The sequence below is a fragment of the Siphateles boraxobius genome, unplaced genomic scaffold (genome assembly GCF_051911475.1).
Source record: "Siphateles boraxobius isolate OS27281-9 unplaced genomic scaffold, OSU_SipBor_1 31, whole genome shotgun sequence".
NCBI lineage: Eukaryota > Metazoa > Chordata > Actinopteri > Cypriniformes > Leuciscidae > Siphateles > Siphateles boraxobius.
This window is the reverse complement of record NW_027508931.1, coordinates 9,116,904-9,133,224: the sequence shown is the minus strand read 5'-3', so window position 1 is coordinate 9,133,224 and position 16,321 is coordinate 9,116,904. Positions and strand designations below refer to the sequence as shown.

General features: G+C 42.2%; 1 protein-coding gene across 1 annotated transcript in view; it reads left to right on the top strand.

Annotated features, from left to right (window-relative positions):
* Positions 1-16,321, top strand: part of pclob (piccolo presynaptic cytomatrix protein b) — a 131,107-nt gene that overhangs the window by 8,712 nt on the left and 106,074 nt on the right. Inside the window, exons 2-3 of the mRNA XM_077193650.1 lie at positions 8,991-10,113; positions 10,499-11,371. Of these exons, the coding sequence (XP_077049765.1) occupies positions 9,097-10,113; positions 10,499-11,371 (1,890 nt within the window). The 5' untranslated portion in view covers positions 8,991-9,096. The remainder of the gene's footprint in view (positions 1-8,990; positions 10,114-10,498; positions 11,372-16,321) is intronic.

Below are 16,321 nucleotides of genomic sequence, written 5' to 3'. Positions count from 1 at the left end.
TTCCGCTGTACCGCGGGGATCGCCTGAGCTCAGTCTTGGCTCCTCAGCGAAGAAACATATCTGCCTGTTGCCGGCGTCCTCCTTTTATACCCACGAGGTAAGGCGGAGATACGCTATGCAAATTCCGCAGACCCATGGCATTTCTTTGCCATTGGCTCGTTTTGTAATACTCGAAGTCGATAGGCGTTCTAAGCGATACCCCATTCGTCGTCATACGTTTTTTTTTTTCAGACCTTTGTTGACAGGTTTTTGCTTAATTGGCTTAATATGCTATTTATTTTAAAGCAATAAAATAGAAAGAAAGAAAGAAAGAAAGAAAGAAAGAAAGAAAGAAAGAAAGAAAGAAATGCAGATGTTATGTACTTTATATTGCACATGGTATTGTATAATGTACTATATTGTTTAAATTTTTTGTGTACCTTGTTTTGTAACGCTGCCTGATTCAAGCAGATAGATAGTGGCTGTTAATGCATGAAAATCCAAGTTCAGCATTAAAAATCACCATCTTTATTCTACTTTGAAGGGCTTTGATAACATATCTGTGAAAATAAAAATACATTACGAATAAAAAAGACTGAAAATAATTGCACCTTTGTGCGGGTAGTAAATATTTTAAATTTCCAACAAAACTTGTTAATTATTCAACAAGAGAAATAGGTAGAGTTATTCATCATTGTGCAACACAATTGGGATACCACATGACAACTTACAGTGCTTGACTTTTTCGTGAAAAAGGAGTGAAGAGTTTCTTGCCGTTTTTAACTTTTTGTGACCTCTATGAAAATGATGGATTCAGTGCGGGTGCGAGCATGGGTGTATTGTGATGCACCAGTGACTGATTACCATGGAAACGTACTACAGTGGCTTAAACTTAATGTTATGAAGCGACGATAATACTTTTTTTGCGCAAAAAAACCCCCAAAAACCAAAAATAACGACTTTCTTAAGAAATGTCCTCTCTTCCGTGTAAGTATCTGACACTGTTCACATTGTAAACACAGTGCAGCGCTTTTAGGTTCTACGTTAGAACGGCTGCTTAGTATTGGCCGGCTCCTGCGTCAGCACCACACGCATGCATTGAGAAGTTGTTGAATAAAGTAGTTATTCTTGTTTTTTTGCGCTCAAAAAGTATTCTTCATAACATTAAGGTTGAACCACTGTAGTTACATGGACTATTTTAACAATGTCTTTACTACCTTTCTGGGCCTTGAAAGTGGTAATAATGTTGCAGTCTGTGAGGTCAGAAAGCACTCTGATTTCATCAAAAAAACAACTTCATTGGTGTTCAGAAGATGAACGAAGGTATTACGGGTTTGGAATGACATGAGGGTGAGTAATTAATGACAGAATTTTCATTTTTGGGTGAACTAACCCTGTAATGTTATTTTATGTATCCGTTATATTGAAGAGACCTTTTTGAATTTTGAATTCTTTTGAATTTTGCATAATAGGTCCCCTTTAATACGTGCTGTTCAGTGCATATGTTACAACATCTTCATGATGCACGGGAGAAAGCGGCATGTGTCACTAGGCTATTGGAGGTGCCACAACATACGGCGACATGTTCTGCAACAATATCGGTGGCACATGACGCAATCCATCGGCACATCATGTGACAAGTTTTAGTGCCACTATCCACTGGCACATGCCAATAAGAACCGGATGTGCAACCGAATGTGCTGCTAAGCATATCAGCATGTGCCAATGGCTTCTGTGCGTAAGATGCCATGCCACTTAATCTTAATACCGGCTCTCTGGTTTTCACTAGTATGTTGAGGACTAGTGCATCTTTGAGCCTACATTCAGTATGAGTAAAATACTTAAATACTGTTCAAATCAGATACTCTAACCCATGGTTTCAGAGACAAGGCTTAAGCTAGTCCAGTCCCAGACTAAAATGGATGTTTGATCTGTTTTAACTGAAATACTATTGATTCTTGTATTTGATTTTGATATTTTTTTTATGGAACATAAATGACAAACCATGTCATTCTTTTGAGCTTTGAAAGAACGACATCTGAGCAATCAGAAGGGTTAGAATGGTGCTGTAACAATGTCTAGAGGAAAATTTAGCCCAATCTGGCCGTGTGTACCCACACAGACACCCACCCACCCACACACCGACAAATGGTGGGAGAGGAAAAATGTTTCCAGCTTCCTAGTGTTTACGCTTCCCCACGCATGACGCAACACATAATCAGCACAACGCACACACACACACGTTCATGCTCCCTCCCCCAACACATGATGCGCAGGCCGAGTGGGAGAGTGATGCATGGGGGACTGAAGACATGCACGACTCACCGTACACACGCTCACTCGCAGGAACAGGCTCTAGGGAAATGTAACTCTCTCTCTGGCTGTCTTGATCTGTGTGTTTCAATAGCAGAATTCGGTCTGCCCAGTGGCAGAATAGATAAATGGGGTGAATTCCTTCTTTACGTTAACATTACTGCATTAGAGACGAATTACTTTCGGCAACACATATGATTCCAGACGATTCCTGGCTCTCACCACCTACCTAATTCAAAACAGTTTTATATCCTTCATGAAAATATTTGATCTCAACACAAACTATTAACCTCATCCTAATGTAGGAAGTCATAATGTATTAAAGGAATAATTTAGGCAAAAATACGAAAATTGATTGTTCTATCTTTCTATCTATCGTTCTATCATTCTATAGTTCTAGGGTATATATCGTTTTGTCTGTTGTTCTATATATCGTTCTGTCTATCTATCCATCATATCATTCTGTCTACTGTTCTATCTTTCGATCTATCAATCTTTCGATCTATGTATCGTTCTGTCTATCTATATATATCGTTCTGTCTATCCATCAATCGTTCTGTCTATTGTTCTATCTATCTTTCATCTATCAATCATATATATTTCATTCTATATATTGTTCTGTATCATTTTATCGTTCTATCTATCGTTCTTTCCTTCTATTTATCATTCTTTCTATTCTACCTTCAAACTTCAAAAACCATCAAACTTTGTTTGTTGACTCGTGAAAGCCTTGTTTGAAGTTAAAGTTTTAAAAGTTTAAAAGTTAAAAATTACAGTTCAAAAAAATAAACTGAAATTCAAAGAAATGTTATTCCTCTTCCTTAAATTTCAATTTGAATTGCTTTTCTGCATCCCGTTTTCTCCTGTAATTTTAATTCAAATCAAATGCATTAATTCGATTGTAATTTAAAAGGCATTCTCCGTTCAGTTCTGAACTCTAGTTTCTGGGTTAACTATTTCTTTTTACTCCTTACCAATTTTATATCCTTAAACTTGGCCAACCAGGTGAAATCCATTAATGATATGGTTTCTACAAGTGCTGAATTTGCTGGACTAAACATTCCTCCTAATCGCATCTGACTCTGCATCATACATTGAGGTGATGTATGATTATTCCATAAACCATTGCTAGACCGTAGCTCAGAATGATTGAGGGCTTATTCTAAAGTGATGCAAATTAATTTACTTTGGAAAGGGGTTAATGGCAGTTATAGTTTTGGGCTTAATCCCCAGAGAGATGCTGGAGAGATGCAATCTGTGATGTAGCTTCTTGGCAGATTGTTTAGACTGCTCTTGTTCAGCAAATTGCAGGGTGACAGGCTTGGTCTACTGTCTTGAATGAAATGCTTCATGTAGAAAACTCACCTGGGCTGTAAGCCAAGCACTCCTGATTTATGTGACCTCAATCCAACATGGTTTTCAGACTGGCTTCTGAATGAGCAGGTTTCCACTAGAGCAACAGTATTTTAGAAAAATGTTTGATGAAAATAAAAAAGAAAGAGATCTAATAACGAGTCAATAAAATGATTTGATTTGAACAGGTACAAGTTTTGCTTAGCTTGAAGCTGATTAAAAGTAAAAGATGAGCTCTTACTAAGCAATGCCTGGACTTTATCAGTGTGTATACAGTATGTGGTAATAGCCACGCATGATCTGCAAACATTGAAGGCTGTTGGTTTTTATTTACCGGCCTTTTTAAATTTAACGTTTTGAAAATTCAATTCAAATGTTGACGCATATCATGAAAAAGCATCATTGCTCATTAAAGAACAGATTAACACTTCATTAGATGTTTATGGATCTTTGCTTCTTTTGTCGTTTAAGATAAAGCCAACAACTTTTTGGTAATTAAAAGGCAGGTAGTTATAGCAAATACTTTAGCAAAGTGATTCTGCAATGGTTTCGCCTCAGATCAGCGATCATAGCACCATATTTGTTTATTGCACAAAAATAAACGTAAAAAAAAAGTAAATGAACTGCATTGGCCCTAAAACAATTATTCAAATGACAAGACAAGAGGACACCTGACAATTTTGAAAAAGCATTAACAATATTTGCCGCAACGGACAGGTGAATTTGTGTCAAAATACAGTAAACTTTGATTGAACACACAACCTTTGACAGCAACACGAAAATATATGTAAAGTGTTTTCTCCTCTCTTTTAAAGCAACACTATGTGGTTTTTCAACCTTCATAATATATTTCCAAGACCCTTGAGAGTTTTGTCAGAGGAGACTAGAAAGAGAAAAAGGGAGAGTGACAAAATAAAAGGCCAGACGAGGATCAATATTGGCCCAGCGTTCACTCGCTGGCGTGAGCTAAAGGAGGAGGAGGGGTGCCCGACCGATGCTGACCTGGTGTTATGGTACAAGTGTAAATTTTGAACAGCCTAATGTTTGAGTAGTGTATTAGGATGAAGCCCCTTTTCTTAGGACAAAAAAAAAAAAAAAACATAAGTAAGCCTATGTCTAAATGCCGTGTACAAGTTTGGTAGGGTCTACATTCTTGCAAGTAAATAATAGAAGATTAGACAAAATAATCTTTCAGGATAACTATCCTAATGTCTGATAGTCATGTTTGTTTATTTATTTTTCTGGTGAAAGTGTCTTGCCTCGGGCTATAATGCAAATCGATTTTTCAAATTTGCAGATTCATCTATGGTAGCTTGATATTATAATATTGACGATATATGGATATTACCTACCACACAAACATTGAATTGAATTAGCATATCCATTATGTAAAACAGTAGCCAATAGGCTACTATAATGACGCTGACTTGTAAACGTGAGCTACGCGATCTTTTGGCGTTTGAAAAAAATAAAACCCATGAAATTATATTCATATGACATGCTGAAATATATACCAATGTACCTGGGATGAAGACATTTCACACGCAACACTGGCAGTCTGCCTAACACGTGAGAACTCGTGAGAACTCAAGATGGTATCGGCTTGTCAACAAATGCACGTGTATCCCCTGGTGTAACCATGACATATTTTATGAAAGTAGTAGAAGACAATACTGTTTCCCAACTGTGGGGGGACCCCGAGAGCAAAAACTGCATAATGTTGCTTTAATAGTTGATGATCCTAATTGTTGTGACATGCTAAAATTATATTCAATTTTTATTTACAATTTTTTTCAACCATATCGACAGTATAAGTAGAGATCTTATATTGGCCATGTTACTGATATATTTGAAGAGTGTGGATTGCTGAGAGCTCTATTCTGAAGAGGGATGGAGCAGCAAGTTTTAGGTAATGGTACTGGCATGCCGGCACTGATGGTTTTTTATGGATTGACCATTAGCACTAGAGTGGAGCACATTAGATTCTCCCAGGACCATGACTGATTCTGCCAGGCAAAAACCTATAATGCAGACAGAGAAAAGCAGGCTTCTCTCTGCCTGAGAACAGAGAGATGATGGATGTGAGTGAGTATGCACATATAAATGACAAGCACACACACAGAGAGAGAGAGAGGAATTGTCATGCCCTATCAATGTTTACTGTGAATTTGAAGGTGAACTGATTCAGGCCATTGCCACAGGCTCAGTGTTTCTGACTGCAGTTGACCATATATATTAATAAACATAAACCAGATTGTGTTTTGTAGCAGCATGTATCCCATTCAGAGTTCTTTGAAGCTTATTATTTTCATTTTTATTGGTTATTTTTTTATTTGATAAGACTTTAATTTACCGTGTCCTTGTTACATATGTTACATGTTCATCACCAATAGCCTAGTAAATTATGCAAAATTACATGCAACTAACCCTCAACCAAATCCAAATCCGACCCTAACCCCTATAGTAAATACATGTAGTTGCTTACTATTACTCAGTACTTAAATATATTATATATTTAATATAAAATATATAAATTTATTATATTACACTGTAACAATGACACCTAATGAAAGTGTAATTTATTTTACACCTTTATTTTAAGGTGATGTAGTTACATTGTACTTACTCAAATAAGCACAGAGTAGGCTCATATTAATTAACGTACTATAGTGGTACGGTTGGGGTTGTAATTATGGATCATTTACCGTTATTACTATAGTAAGTATGTAGTAACGTGGAACTACATAGGCTACCTTAAAATAAAGTGTTACCTTATTGTTTGTTGTTGTTTAACACTGTTGGTAAAATGTATTTATTAATTTTTCCATTTAAGCAAAATGGTTATACTTTCTGGCACCATGCTTATGAATAATTGCCAAAATATGCTTATATTGCGGATGTTTTTTTTTTCTTTATTCATTAGGAGGATCCACTTTTTTCCAGTATTCAGCACTGCTTTTAATAAAAGTAACCTTATATGGTGTTTGTTATTTATATTAATGCACTGTCAAAATTCTTATCTGTGCAAACGATATCAAACCCCTTACAGATGCCCGAATAAAACGTTAGCCGATTATTAGCGGAGAGTCTGTCAAAGACGAATTATGTCGCTTTAAATTCAATTTTCGCGAGGCGATGCATGCTGATCGCCTGTCATGTGCGGCGCATGCGCATGCGCAGAGGGGATGGTTGTGAAAGCGGGTATGCCCTCAGTTCCTCGTAACCTCCATCCTAGACGCTGAGCAGCCAACTGAGCCAAGTCCGACTACCAAACAGTACTAGAGAGACAGAAATGGGAGAATAAATAGGGATGCTCTCACGCTGCAGGTAGGATGCTGTTTGTACGACTTCAGCTGCCCGTTCAGATGAAAATAATCGTGTTTTGCCATGTGACCACAGTGGCAGTTTTGATGAAAGATGGTTATGGTGTGTGTGGTAGTAGAGTAGGCTGCTTCTAGTCTGGAAATGCTTTCGGCTTCTAGATGCTCTCAGACAGCATGCAAGAAAGCGGTTTTAGTGATGAGGCTGGGAAATCCTCCCATCCTTGATCAAATTGCAGGGCTTGATCAAGGGCGAATGCATCATAATCAGGACAGTGAGGGAACCTCCATTTCTCACCGTTTGCTCTTTTATTTCCTGTTTGAATGCATGTTATGAGGCGAGATCAGTGTGATTACTGCAGATCGTGACCGTCTGAGATTGATCATCTACCATCTACAATCTCAATAACCAACCTATTCTATACTATACTACACTATACTATATTATACTATACTATACTATAGTATTTTTGGTCTATTGATGCAAAAAAAAAGGGGGGGGGGGGGGGGGGGCAGACTTTTTTGTTTTTGTAACTAAAACATCCAATCCTTTAAATTATGAAACATTAAGTTTTCTTTCACATAAGACTGCAAAACACCCATTTGTGTTTTACACATGCAGCGAAGGTTTTCCAACCCGGATATGCCGACGGATGATTTCTGTAGACGGGCTATAGATGTTGGTTTTAAAGGAGCAGAAGCAGAACAAAAATTGTCAATATATATATATATATATATATATATATATATATATATTAGCCTGTCTGAAGAGCACAATGTGACTATTTAACATTAATATCAGGTTATGTGATTGAAATGTTGACGCCGCGCTCTCTACTGAAAAACAATCATGCGTCTGCGAAAAAAAAAAATACACACAGAAAACCCACTCATTGACTCTTTAAAGTTCCTCATCATGAATGTGTCCGCATAGAGTTACTGCTGTGAATGGTATACCGTCTTGTATTTCACGCTAAAAGGCAGAGCAACGTGATGCATGTGCTGAGCGTAGAACGCTGTCCAAGGTGCTGAAGGGAAACGTCCAAACACTCAGTCAATTGCAGGGGAATGCAGTCACGTTTTACACGAAAAATCGGAGTTTTATTGCTGTTACATATTCATGCTACGTTTTAAGCTGTATTACACATGTGGATGAACAACAGATGTAGTCAAATTGCGATTGCCAAATTGTCTTTAGAATTGTCACTGTAACTGCAGAACTGCACTCGTAATTTGTATGGGTAGTTATTAAACTTTGAATCAACATATTCAACCTATATTTATTTTTATGCTATGGCCTATAACAGATATGTTGCAGATATTGAATGCATTCTGGCATAATGCCATTCGCCCAAAGATCATGGAATCTAATAATTATGGAAAAATTGTCTTATGAATTAAAAAAAAAAACGTTTCATATGAAGTAAAGGGTGAATGCATCATGATCAGGACAGAAAGGTAACATCTGTCCATCACTGTTTGCTTTGTTATTTACCATTTCAATAGCTGTCATTGTGATTAATGCAGACCGTGACTGTATAAGATTGATCATCATCTACCACCACTACATGGTAGCTACCGATTACGTATTATAAAGTTCATGACTTTTTTCGTTTGACTGTTTAATTGTATTTAATACTTTTGCGTTAATTATGTTTTTACCTGCTTTGAAGATGATTAACAGTAGCTAGACTTAGCATGCCTGAAAATAACAACACTTTTAGACAGAGTACTCTTCTCATTTTACTCCATTTTGCTTTAGGCAGAACATAAATATTTCGGAGACATTTGTAATTGTTATGAAATCATTTTGTTTTTGGAGTCTGGAACATATTTTAATATGATAATGAATATGTTATAATGTGTGTGTGTGTGTGTGTGTGTGTGTGTGTGTGTGTGTGTGTGTGTGTGTGTGTGTGTGTGCGTGTGTGTGTGTGTGTGTGTGTACCTTAAAGGTATTTATGCATTAAAGACACAATAATGTGTGACTTCTCTCTTTTCATTGTCCATTTTCTATTTCCTAAGGGACACTGGAGATAGATGTGAGGGATAACTGCAGCTGGTGAGAGAAGCCCTCCACTGGGCCCCTCCATCCCAGCCCTCCCTTACACCAACATTCCTCACTGCCAACATGTTCTCCTCCAACTTTCTGAGTGGGGGGAATCCTCTAGGTGCGATGTCCTCTGCTGTGAACAAGTTCAGTCTTTTTGGGGATGAGGCAACTGAGGAAAAGCAACAACAGCAGCCTCCAGGTTCTTCAAAGAAGAAGGATCCTCAACAGCAGGGGAACGGCCAACCAGCCTCAAAGGGACCTCAGAGGCAAAGTGGACAGCAGCCGCAGGGTGTGGGACAGGGAGCCCAAGGAGCTGTACGGGGTGGATCTCAACCACTAGGAGCTGGACGGGGTGGACCTCAACCACAAGGAGCTGGACGTGGTGGACCTCAACCACAAGGAGCTGGACGGGGTGGACCTCAACCACAAGGAGCTAAACGTGGTGGACCTCAACCACAAGGAGCTGGACGGGGTGGACCTCAACCACAAGGAGCTGGACGTGGTGGACCTCAACCACAAGGAGCTGGACGTGGTGGACCTCAACCACAAGGAGCTGGACGTGGTGGACCTCAACCACAAGGAGCTGGACATGGTGGATCTCAACCACAAGGAGCTGGACGTGGAGGATCTCAACCACAAGGAGCTGGACGTGGTGGATCTCAACCACAAGGAGCTGGACGGGGAGGATCTCAACCACAAGGAGCTGGACTGGGAGGATCTCAACCACAACTAGCTGGACGGGGAGGTCCTATACAGCAAGGAGCTGGTAGAGGTCTCCCACAGCAGGGAGGGGGGAGGGGGGGATTGCCACAAGCAGCAGGTGAGGGTGGATATCCTAAGCATGATGTTGGGAAGGTTGGACCTCAACAACAAGGCCCAGGAGGACCTGGGTCTCATCCAGAAGGTGCAGCTATGTCAAGGCCTCCTTCAGCAGAGCCTCAGGTTAAAGATGGAGCTGGGGTAAAATCCCTCTGTCCAGTCTGTAAAAATACAGAACTCAGTTTTAAGTCCAAGGATTCTCCCAACCATAACACCTGCACACAATGTAAATCAGTGGTCTGCAACATGTGTGGGTTCAGTCCTCCAGATGCAACTGTGAGTACAAATTCCTAAGCATGATACATAAAGCAGTGGTATTTGATATGCATGACTCTTTTTTTTTGCACGTGTTTTTGAATTAAAATAGAAAAAGAATCAAGATATTTTATATAATAGTGTTATTTTATATGATCAAGATATTTTATGCAAATAGACCACTCTAGATTTACCCATCAGTTTGTAATATCAGGCGATGATCACCATTATAATTCCAGAGTGCACTCTCTCTGAAGCATGCTTTATTTGACTATGATGGATGCTGACACTTTTTAATAACACCTTTTTAACAAGGTCATATTACATATTCTTTGTTGATTTGAATTTTTGTTAAGTTAAAAAGTCGGAATTGTATAACAGACATTTGTATCCTCAATGTACGCAGGCTAAGGAGTGGCTTTGTCTGAATTGCCAGATGCAGAGAGCTCTGGGAGGGGCAGAACGTAGTGAACCTCCTATGCGAAAAGCCCAGCCACAGTCCAAGGTCTCCGTACCATCACAGAACCCCGCAAAGAAAGTCACACCTCATAGTAAGCAGATGACCCCATCTGCCAGCCAGCCAACCAAACCAACAGACGGTCAGAAACCGTCAAGCCAGTCTAGCACAAGTGCAGCTCATCCATCGCCGCAAACGTCACAACAAAAACTTCTTCCACAGCAGACAACAAAAGATGCTCCTCCTGCCAAAAGTGAGCCACCATCAAAGACTGAGCCCCCAAAAAAAGAAGAAGAGTCCAGTTTCTTTGGTTTCGGTTTTGGTGGCGCTCACTCCCGCTCTCCCTCTCCACAGCCTGGTGCCTCTTCTGTTTCTGGGAAGGTTCTAGGCTTCGGTTCTTCGTTCCTTAGTTCAGCATCCAATTTGATTTCGGCTGTCCAGGATGAGCCCTCGACAACTCCACCAACCTCTCGAAAGGGTTCTGCCGTTTCCCAAACTTCTGCCAAGACCACCACACCCCCTTCTACCAGAAAAGATTCAGAGGGCTCTAAGGGCTCCCCCAATCTTCCTAAATCACAGACACTGGAAGGAAAAAAGCAACAGCAACAAAATAAACCCCAAGACACTCAAAAACCAACGACAACAAAGGAATCCTCATCTCAGGCTACTAAAATAGATCAGAGCCCGAAACATCTTCCCAAAGCCTGTCCACTCTGCAAGGCAGGCCTGAGAAGAGATCCTCCCAACTATAGTACATGCACTGAATGCAAGACCACTGTGTGCAATCAGTGTGGATTTAATCCTGTGCCTCATCAAACGGAGGTAAGAAACAGATGAATGTATTTTCTTGATGTAGGTTCACATTATGGTTTGTGCAATGAACTGTGGGCAGGAAATGTCAAGAGCAATTTCAGAGGACATGTTCTGGGTGATTCCAGTGATTCTGTTGTGAAAGATGTATTTTCTAGATTCTTTGGTTTGTGTGGAGGCAGTCTTGTGGAAAGCAGACCGAAAATGGCTGTGAGAGAGACAAAATGTGCCTTGATTCTCAATTGCCTCAGACTACTCCCAGCCTAAACTTACAAAAATAAAGTGATTGCACTCTTAAGGCAGAAAAGAAAACATCAATGTGCATATTCACATTGTTTCCTCCTTTTTTAGTTATGCTTTAAAGTGATTTACAGATCCATTAAGGCTTAGGGTGATAAGTAGATATTATGAATGAATAGACATTCTTTGCTTTGTGACTCGTGTTATGAGGTTTAATGATATATCTGGGTCAAACATTGCAGTTAGTGGCTTTTCTTAAGTAAGGTTGCATCTACATGTCTACTAACTCTCATTAGAGTGCTAGTTGAATATTAATAGACTGGTAGGATTAGGGTTAGCAGGACTCGAATTTCGGTGCGGGATTGCGGGTATTGCGCATCATTTTAATCATTCCCGCAGGTCTTGTGTTTATAATGCGGGAAATTCCCGCAAACATTCATTCAATCTAGCATGTAGGCCTATGAGTGAATTTAACCTAACAGATTATAAGATCAAATCAGTCATTTTAAAACTTTATGCGAGACGCAATTTCACAAACAGCGATAGTGATTCTGCAAATGCCGCGTCCTCTCTGTCTCTCAAAATGTGTTGCACAAGGCAAGTCAATCGTGCTGCACTGCAGGCGTTGATTGTAGACTCTCGCATTTCAGGAGTCGGGACATATAATGGAAATGTCACTTGCACAATCGGGCCATTGCATCGTCACTAATGTTTATAAGTTTTTTGAGTCTTACCTATTTAAACATTCAAGCGATTTTAAACCGCATAACAAACAGCTCGTGAGTAACAAAACTGAGTTCTTTTTCGCGAATTATAACGCTTTAACGGTCAAAAGCACACAACATTGTCTTAATTCCGGTCTTGGGGAGTATCCTCTCAAACACAATCGGTTATGTCTTAAAGAAATAATACAAAAAGAAAATGCAGTATGGGCCGTTCACGTTACGTCTTTTGCACGCTCATCCTTTACTGAAACGTCTTCGTCTTCATGGAGAACGTGGCTCATGATTGCTAAGCAACAGGGAGCCCTTTTTAAAAGAAGAGAAATTGGCGCGGACTGCGCTTTACACGCAACATGTGAACGTTGGATCCGTGCACTAGCTCTTAAAGTGAGAGTAGCCTAAAATGTGTCTGTCATTATTGTATATAAAACAACAAAAGATAGCATTAATTGTAAGGAATCAGGATTAATAGCCTATGTATTCAAATTATACAGGACTAAAAGACTATTCCGTGTTATTTTACATTTGATTAGCCTACTTTTTTCCGTTTCTGTAGTATTTCTGAATACTAGTGTTATTAGACCTAACTTTTCTCTTTATTTCATGTATTTATTTTTGCTACTTTTTTCAATTTAATATAAAAGATTGAAATCAAGCTTTCTTTTGTTGTGTAAACTAAAAAAAATGACCCCATTGTAAAAACACAAATACAATGAGTGAGCAAACATTTAGCTGAACATATTTTTAAAAATTGTCTAAAAAAAACTCCCCCCTCAAATTACCCCCCCCCCCCCCCCCTCCCTCCCATAATAATAACCTAAAGGGGGATTTCCCCCCTATTTACCAAAACGAAATTCAGGCCCTGGGTTAGATTAAGTTGACATGTAGTTGCAAAATTACTTATAGTCAGTAGAGTGTCTGTTGGAGGACCATCACAATAATGTGTTTGCAGATATTAAGCAGAGTCTACTTATACTCCAAAGTTAGTTGACGTACAGTATAGTTGCAAAGTAACTTAAAGTCAACAGCGCATTCAAAAGGGACCATCAAATTAAAGTGTTAACTTAAAAATTCCTGTCAAGTTTTTTTATTTTTTATTTTTTTTTAACTACCCATTAAATGTCCTTACTACCAGACTGGTTTCATCACTGAAATTGGTGTCCTGACAAATTATATTTGTGACCGTCGTAATACATTTATTATTTTATATTAGTCAGAAAACTAGCTAATCAGAAGCACTCAGGGTTTGGTTGAAGTTAGCAAAAACATCTGAAATCACTTTCATCGTGTTTAACATTAAGTTTTGTAGGTTACTATCCAGTAGTGTTTGGATTAATATTTTGTCCTGAGTGTTGAAGCTTACCTGAGGAGAATATCACACGTATCCAGTCCGTGGAGTGGAATGGCGAGCAAGCGAAGACACCTGAGCGGGCCCAAGAGGATGCCACACTCCTGGTGGAGTGGGCAGTCACACCAAGGGGGCACGGTCGACCTTGCTGCTGGTACACCAAAGCAATGGCGTCCACTATCCAGTGAGACAACCTTTGCTTGGAGAGAGCCTTTCCCTTAAGTTTCCCTCAAAGGGAGCACTCTGCAGGGCAGTTAGAACCACTGAGAGGTCCCAAGAGGGAACGAGAGGAGGGCAAGGAGGATTCAGTCTCCTTGCTCCTCTCAGAAACCTGACGATCAGGTCGTGCCTTCCCAAGGACTTACCTTCAACAAAGTCGTGCTGTGCGGCTATTGCGGCGACATAGACTTTTAGGGTGGAGGGAGACAGCCTTCGCTCCAACCCATTTTGTAGGAAGGAAAGCACGAAACTGATCGAACATCTCCGGGGGGCTTTTCAGTGAGAAGAGCACCAGTTGACGAAGAGGTCCGACTTCAACGCATAGGCATGTCAGTGATGGTAGCCACCACCGGTGGTGGTAGGGTACTCAAACCTGCCTCGACCCGTCCAGGAGCCACACATGGAGGTTCCAAAGATCGGGACGAGGGTGCCATAGGGTGCTCCGTCCCGGAGAAAGGAGGTCCTTCCTCAGAGAGATCGGCCAGGGAGGTGCTGTCCATCTGTGCGTCCCCGAACTGGTCCCAAATCAGCTGAACCGACTGGGGATGGAGTCGCCATTCTCCCGGGAGGGGCTGAAACCGTGAGAGCTTGTCGGCTGCACAGTTCAGGGCTGCGGGATATAGATGGCACGAAGCGACCTCAGATGCTTCTGACTCCATAAGAGGAGGTGGCGGGCGAGTTGCGACATACGGCCGGAGCGCAGACCACCTTGACGGTTGATGTACGCTACAGCGGTATTGTCTGATCGGGCTAGTACGTGTTGACCCTTGAGCACGGCCCGGAAGCGGCGCAGAGCAAGACGTACAGCCAGCAACTCGAGGCAATTGACATGCCATAGGCGCTGGGGTCCTGTCCAGGAGCCCGCGACAGCACGTCCGTTGCACATGGCACCGCAGCCCGTGGTGGAGGCATCTGTCGTTACAACAACATGCCAGGAAGGTCATTCCAGGGGCACTCCGGCCCGTAGAAAACTGAGGTTCGACCACGGGGTGAAGGTCTGATGGCAGGTCGGAGTAACTGGTACTCGGAGGGTGCCGTGTTGCCATGCCCACCTCGGGACTCGGTTGCGAAGCCAAAGCTGAAGCGGTCTCATATGAGCAATCCGAGCGGCGATGTTGCGGCTACGGACGCCATATGCCCCAGGAGCCTCTGAAAAAACTTCAGTGGAACCGCACTCTTGCTCTTCATTGTCTCAGGCAAGTCAGCAGTGGCTGAGTGGAGAAGGCAACCAAGTCAATACCGAGAAAAGAGATCCTCTGCACGGGGCAAAGTTACTCTTTTCCCAGTTGACCCGAAGGCCCGGACGAGCGGAGACATAAAAGTAGGCTTCCTTCAGGTTGATTGCTGCAAACCAATCCTGTGGCCGCACACATCCGAAAATGTGTTTAGCCAGGAGCATCTTGAAAGGCAGCCTGTGAAGGGGGCGGTTCAGATGCGCAGGTCCAGGATTGGCCGTAACCATCTGGATTTCTCCGGGACAATGAGGTAGGGGCTGTAAACCCGGACCTCATTTCGGCTGGAGGGACAGTCTCGATCGTACCCTTCGCCAGTAGGGTAGCAACCTCCACTCTCATGATAGGTCCGCCATAGTTGAGCGGACTCCCCTGAAGCGGGGAGGAGACCGTGCGAACTGAATCGCATAGCCGAGCCGCTGGTTCGCGCGGAACAGACTGGGAAGCTCTGGCCATGCTCCCAAGAACTGTACCAGCGGAGTCATGCGAACCACAGATGTCCCCTCGGTGGTGCAGCGAAGCGGAATGACCGGCCATGACGTGGACGGCATAGCGGCCGGTTGTGGGGGCACGGTCATAACTGCACCCTGACAGAGGAGGCCAGGGAAGGACCAGCATTCCGCTGGGGCCTGCTCTGCCTGGGGTCTGGCGACAGAGGGGGATGAGAGCGGTACGGTCCGGGGACGGCGCGAACTGTCATCCGGCTCTGAGACAGAGGGGGACGAGGGGTTCACGGCTCGGGGCCGGCTCACCGCGTCGTCCGAGAACTCTGTGTGCTCAGAGATGGGAGTTGCAGTTCTTTCTAGAATAAGGATTAATCCCCGGCCCTCCACCAGGGAAAGGAGTGGCCCTGCTACCAGCTTCTGGAAAGAACTGTGTCCCGTCTCTGAGCAGCCCGTCTCAAGATTGCCGCTTAACCCGGCGTATAGCGGGGGGCAGGACTGGAGAGGGCTGTGGGGTGAGGCGGCTGCCTGTCCTGTGGCGCTATAGAATTTCGCCACAACTTGTGTAGACGAAAAACTACAGGCTTCGGACGGGTGCTTAGGATCGCGCCGAGAAGAAGCACTCTGAGGAAACAGTAACATCGCAACAGAGCGTTCAACCGGGGGATCCCAGTGTACCCATGGGCAGCGGCCCCGTCGAGGGGAGGAAGAGCGGAGGAGATCAACGAGGGATCGCTGGAAGACACGGGGCGGCCACA